The sequence below is a fragment of the Camelina sativa genome, chromosome 11, assembly GCF_000633955.1.
Source record: "Camelina sativa cultivar DH55 chromosome 11, Cs, whole genome shotgun sequence".
NCBI classification, from domain to species: Eukaryota; Viridiplantae; Streptophyta; class Magnoliopsida; order Brassicales; family Brassicaceae; genus Camelina; species Camelina sativa.
The window spans coordinates 15,733,855-15,739,721 of NC_025695.1; the positions used below are offsets into that span (position 1 = coordinate 15,733,855).

The window sequence follows — 5,867 nt, forward strand, 5'->3', positions numbered from 1 at the left end:
GCACTGGAATCCCTACTCTGTAGATTTGACTCTACTCCACAGTGCACATGCTGATTAGAAAATTCTCCTGCACCACATGAGTTATTATTTTGGTAAACAGGATCGTCGAGACCGGGGTATGATGGTATATCTACTGATCCGTTGTAGCCTGCAAGATGATATCCCTGCACAATGAACAAGATGACAAGATGGTTAACATAAAAACAGCTAAAGCCACTTGCAGGTTGGAAAATTTCATTTACTCACCTGCTTTGTAGATCCCCTAGGTGCAGTTTGGAGCTGTTCTGTGAAGTATAGCATGTCTTCTGTAAACAGAGAACAAATATAAAGAAAATGTTTAAGTATTTTCAGCATCATCATCTCATTGGACTTCTTTATTACAAGAGTCAGATATTCTTTTTGTCAAGGATGGGAAGTTTTATAAGATAAGCTCAAGTAACATAAGTACCTTCTGTTGGATGAGACTGGTTGCTAATATCTGCTGGTACTAGAAGCTCATCCCAATCAAGCGTATTGATCTCATGAAGCCTAATCTCATGATTTCTAGAACCCAGACTGTTGCTGCGCACTTCAAACCCTTAAAAAAGAGAGTGATTAATTTCCCCCCTTTTAAGAAATCTCCCAATGAAGAACATACTTTAATATACATGAAAAGTTTTGAATGTCCAAAGAATTGCCAATATACGCCAAATCGTAACAGCTCAAAATCATGAAGAGACACATTCTCACCTGTATTACAAGTATTACGGACACCAGAATTGATATCTTCAGCCACAAGTTTTGGTGATAGTTCAGAGATCGAACTTGAGTAGGAGTTTCCAGGTGTTGCTGGAGCTGCCTGAGCCTGTTTAACCAAAATTACTCAGAGAGCAGCAAACAGATATTTATCTTTTATAAATAAAATCTGCCAAAGGAAGGCTGTACTCTATCCGACAACAAAGATACATCATCGTAATCTATAACCACCTCTAACATAAAAATAAAACATGATAAAGAAGCTGGGGACAGGTAAATAACAAACCTCATGTGTCTCGCGATAGTGAACAAGAACTATGTGCTCCTGAGACCTGCCATTACAAGAAGAGGTGATTTAATTTCATAACCTTCAGAAACAAAGCAGAGGGAAAGAAGGCATCTAAATAAACAATTTCCTCAGAAAGCAAATGAATAGTCTTTTGTTGAGACATACTTATCCAACAACCAGTAACACCTTCGCACAAATGTAGGGTTATCATTGCCATGGGCATAGTAAACATGAATCCTTTCCTCGTTACCCACCTGGAGAAGGAAGAATAATAACATTTAGAGATCACAAAGGAACATACTTATATATTAGCTATAGAGGGAAAAAAACACAGGGGTATGAAGTCAAAGGAAACTCACTTTTAGGTGTTCATGAGCTTCCTTAATTGTTTTTCCATCCTTCTTCTTTTTCCAGTTATGACCATCCTTTCTAAAGTTCCTCAACATCTTCCGGTCGAACAACACAATTGTACCACCTGCCACATATGAACATAGTTAAAAACAATCAGACAGAATAAGAGTTTGGAAGCATCTCTAATTAAATCTTACATGCCAAAAAAAAGTACAGAAGAACCAAAAGAACAAAATTTGAAACATGAGGAGGGAGAAAAAAAAGATTACTTTTGGGCAAATTCACTGGTTTGACGTTGATGGTGAAGAATTTATGATTACAAAGAAGAGCATGGATCTCGTTTGGACGGAGCCACCTAGTGTAAGCTTCATCCAACATAGTTTGTATATCCAGATCTGCAACACACAATCCCAANAGTGATTAATTTCCCCCCTTTTAAGAAATCTCCCAATGAAGAACATACTTTAATATACATGAAAAGTTTTGAATGTCCAAAGAATTGCCAATATACGCCAAATCGTAACAGCTCAAAATCATGAAGAGACACATTCTCACCTGTATTACAAGTATTACGGACACCAGAATTGATATCTTCAGCCACAAGTTTTGGTGATAGTTCAGAGATCGAACTTGAGTAGGAGTTTCCAGGTGTTGCTGGAGCTGCCTGAGCCTGTTTAACCAAAATTACTCAGAGAGCAGCAAACAGATATTTATCTTTTATAAATAAAATCTGCCAAAGGAAGGCTGTACTCTATCCGACAACAAAGATACATCATCGTAATCTATAACCACCTCTAACATAAAAATAAAACATGATAAAGAAGCTGGGGACAGGTAAATAACAAACCTCATGTGTCTCGCGATAGTGAACAAGAACTATGTGCTCCTGAGACCTGCCATTACAAGAAGAGGTGATTTAATTTCATAACCTTCAGAAACAAAGCAGAGGGAAAGAAGGCATCTAAATAAACAATTTCCTCAGAAAGCAAATGAATAGTCTTTTGTTGAGACATACTTATCCAACAACCAGTAACACCTTCGCACAAATGTAGGGTTATCATTGCCATGGGCATAGTAAACATGAATCCTTTCCTCGTTACCCACCTGGAGAAGGAAGAATAATAACATTTAGAGATCACAAAGGAACATACTTATATATTAGCTATAGAGGGAAAAAAACACAGGGGTATGAAGTCAAAGGAAACTCACTTTTAGGTGTTCATGAGCTTCCTTAATTGTTTTTCCATCCTTCTTCTTTTTCCAGTTATGACCATCCTTTCTAAAGTTCCTCAACATCTTCCGGTCGAACAACACAATTGTACCACCTGCCACATATGAACATAGTTAAAAACAATCAGACAGAATAAGAGTTTGGAAGCATCTCTAATTAAATCTTACATGCCAAAAAAAAGTACAGAAGAACCAAAAGAACAAAATTTGAAACATGAGGAGGGAGAAAAAAAAGATTACTTTTGGGCAAATTCACTGGTTTGACGTTGATGGTGAAGAATTTATGATTACAAAGAAGAGCATGGATCTCGTTTGGACGGAGCCACCTAGTGTAAGCTTCATCCAACATAGTTTGTATATCCAGATCTGCAACACACAATCCCAAAACTATCAAATACCCGACAAGTAATCATTAAGAAGGAACTCATGTATGCATCTCATTTTGTTTTCCATATTGACAATTAAAACCGGACAAGTATACTGATGATGACATTCTCATCAACAGTTTTCTTTAAAACAAGAAATTGGCATGTAAGGAAAAGTCTCTGGGCTTTGATTCATTCGGTATCAAAAAAAGTCTGCTCTATCTCATTTAGTTCCCCTAAAAATGTCCATGAATTCGTAACTAAAATCAACAACAACACAAGGAACCTCCTCAATTCTACAACTATCTTGCAAATTCTAGTTCAATAGCTTCACGAGGAATCAAAAGAGCATTCGGAGTATTATATATAAAAAAAAAGTACAAAACCCCAGGCGAAAACGGAATCGGACAATCAAAACCCAGACCAAGCCGTGTCCGTGCGTGCTAATTTTTTTACGAACAAAACACATAAACAAAACAGTAAAATAAAACTAGTTTTACATTGATTGAATCAGCAAAGAGAAGAAGAAGAAGAAGAAGAAAACCTTGCAAAGTATGGAATCCATGAATCTCCGATCCGATGAGCTTGCCGGAACCAACGCCGGCCATCTCCGTTTTCCGATGATCCTCTTCCGATGAACCCTAAGAAAGTGAAATTACAAGTCGATGGAGAGACTGTGTCAACAAACTCAGAAATTGAGAAAATTAGCAAAACGATGAAAAAGAGAAAGAGAGACGAAAAAAAACAAAGAAAATTCCAAAAAAAAATTAAGCTAATCCTTAAATTTAATTTAAAAAAAAAAAAAAAAATTGGTAAGAGATAAAAGTTGTTAAAAGATACTGTAAAATTTTATCTCTAATGTGTTGACGATTCAATGGGAACCGAACTATATGCGTTAACTCGCATAAAACAAAAACAAAAATAAAAATGTCTTCTTTTTTTTTCTTTAACGATAAGACTTTGTTTTTCTTAATTCATAAATTATACCCCTTCCAAAATAAATTGACGGTATTTTCCCATAAATATACCATAATTTTACAATATCTACAAAACATTTCAGATAAAACTGAGAAATCCATGGGTAGATGTGAAAACTTATTAAAGGAGCAGGCCAAAGTGAATAAAACCATTTCCCTAAAGTGAAAAAAATAGCATCCCTACAAAAAAGTTAATGTGAACCATTTTATAATTTCCGAGACTGACGAACTTATACACAGTAATGACGTGGCACGATTGTACTGGTTTAACTAAGCAGTGGATCCCATCTACTGAACTTATCCTTTTTATTAGTTAACAATTAATCAAAGATACGATGTACAGTAGGAGGACTCTCGTCCGAGAGAGAAACCAAAAATATACTTTATTCGTTTCAAAATATAAAATGTTTTAGAAAAGTTTTTTATTTCATAATATAAGATGTTTTCAAGTTTTTATGCAACTTTTAGATTAGTTTAGTATTTTATATTATGTAGTATTATTTTTGATTGATTGAACTTATTAAAAGTAAAAACTTCTTAATCTGCGTGCTTTAGTTAAAACATTCTACATTTTGAACCGGAAGGAGTATTATATATTTTAAAAAACATTTAATCGGACAGTTCATATTTTTCTACTAAATATATAAATAAATTTGTAATAATTATTATCTTTGAAAAGAAACTAAAGAATACATCATTTTTTCGAGTTTTAGATTTTGCTTTTTTTTTTTTAATTTTCGTTTTTTTCTTTAAGTTTTTTTGTTTTTATCGCTGGAGTTTCGACTAAATTTTTGTCTACACCAATTTAGAAGAAAATACAAAATTCTTTAATTTGGTAAAGGAAAATATGGACTAATTTCATTCCCCCCCCCCTCCCCCAAATTATTACGGTTTGCTAAGATTAGACACCATTTATCCAAATTGATTAGACTTACGAGTTAAGCTAATGTTTGACCATTTGCCGACTTCTATATTCCATGCTTGTATTTTTTTATATGCTTTTTTCGCTGATTAACTAATAATTTTTTCAGACCTTTGTGATTTACAAGATTTGTTACAATATTATATTGGATGTGTGTGTGTTTTTTTAAGAGCTAGTATATATAATCAATAAATGTTATAAAAGTTAGAGATAAAAATTGTGTTTCTCTTTTTTTTATTATTAATTTAATCGTTTAGAGGTTACATATATATAGTAAGCAAAAGCTTAAACATAAATCAATTTAGACTAAGACAATATGGCCGATGGCCCATTATGGTCTTGGATATGTATGGGCCAGTTATGGAAATCCATTCCAAATGTTTTACAACACTTTCACTTGGATGACATAACTGTGCCAATGCTAAAGGATATCCGTAATGCGTTTGGGAGTGCTGCCTCATTAAAACCTTGCCAGGAAAACCTAGTGGGACAAAACCATGGTGAAGGAAAAAGAGTACAACACGTATTACTCCCCCTGTTCTAAACATCACTAGAAGTCCTTAAGTCTCCGCATTCCAATATGGTGCATGAGCTTCTTGAATGTCGATGTCGGTAATGATTTGGTGAAAAGATCGGCTGAGTTGTCGCATGATTGAACTTGTACCACTTGAACTTCTCCGGCCTTTTGTAGTTCTTGTGTGAAGAAGAACTTGGATAAGATGTGCTTCGTCTGATCTCCTTTAATGTACCCTTCCTTGAGCTGTGCGATGCAAGCCGTATTGTCCTCATATATAACTTTGTTTCCTTATCGTCGGCCATGCCACAATCTGTCCTGACATGTTGAATCATCGATCTCAACCAAACACATACACGGCTGGCTTCGTGAATTGCTAGAATCTCCGCGTGATTGGATTAAGTGGCCACAATGCTTTGCTTCATAGAACGCCACGGAATCGCGGTACCACCGTGTGTAAACACATAGCCGGTTTGAGACTTTG

The 5,867-nt window shown here is 35.1% G+C and overlaps 1 protein-coding gene across 1 annotated transcript in view; it reads right to left on the bottom strand.

Annotated features, from left to right (window-relative positions):
* LOC104723510 (calmodulin-binding transcription activator 5-like) overlaps positions 1-3,578 on the bottom strand; it is an 8,146-nt gene extending 4,568 nt beyond the window's left edge. The window contains exons 1-14 of the mRNA XM_019231866.1: positions 3,515-3,578; positions 2,846-2,971; positions 2,585-2,700; positions 2,391-2,479; positions 2,223-2,268; positions 1,931-2,045; positions 1,645-1,770; positions 1,384-1,499; positions 1,190-1,278; positions 1,022-1,067; positions 730-844; positions 449-577; positions 247-305; positions 5-164 (exon numbers count right to left, since the gene is read on the bottom strand). Coding sequence (XP_019087411.1) covers positions 5-164; positions 247-305; positions 449-577; positions 730-844; positions 1,022-1,067; positions 1,190-1,278; positions 1,384-1,499; positions 1,645-1,770; positions 1,931-2,045; positions 2,223-2,268; positions 2,391-2,479; positions 2,585-2,700; positions 2,846-2,971; positions 3,515-3,578 — 1,396 coding nt within the window. The remainder of the gene's footprint in view (positions 1-4; positions 165-246; positions 306-448; positions 578-729; positions 845-1,021; positions 1,068-1,189; positions 1,279-1,383; positions 1,500-1,644; positions 1,771-1,930; positions 2,046-2,222; positions 2,269-2,390; positions 2,480-2,584; positions 2,701-2,845; positions 2,972-3,514) is intronic.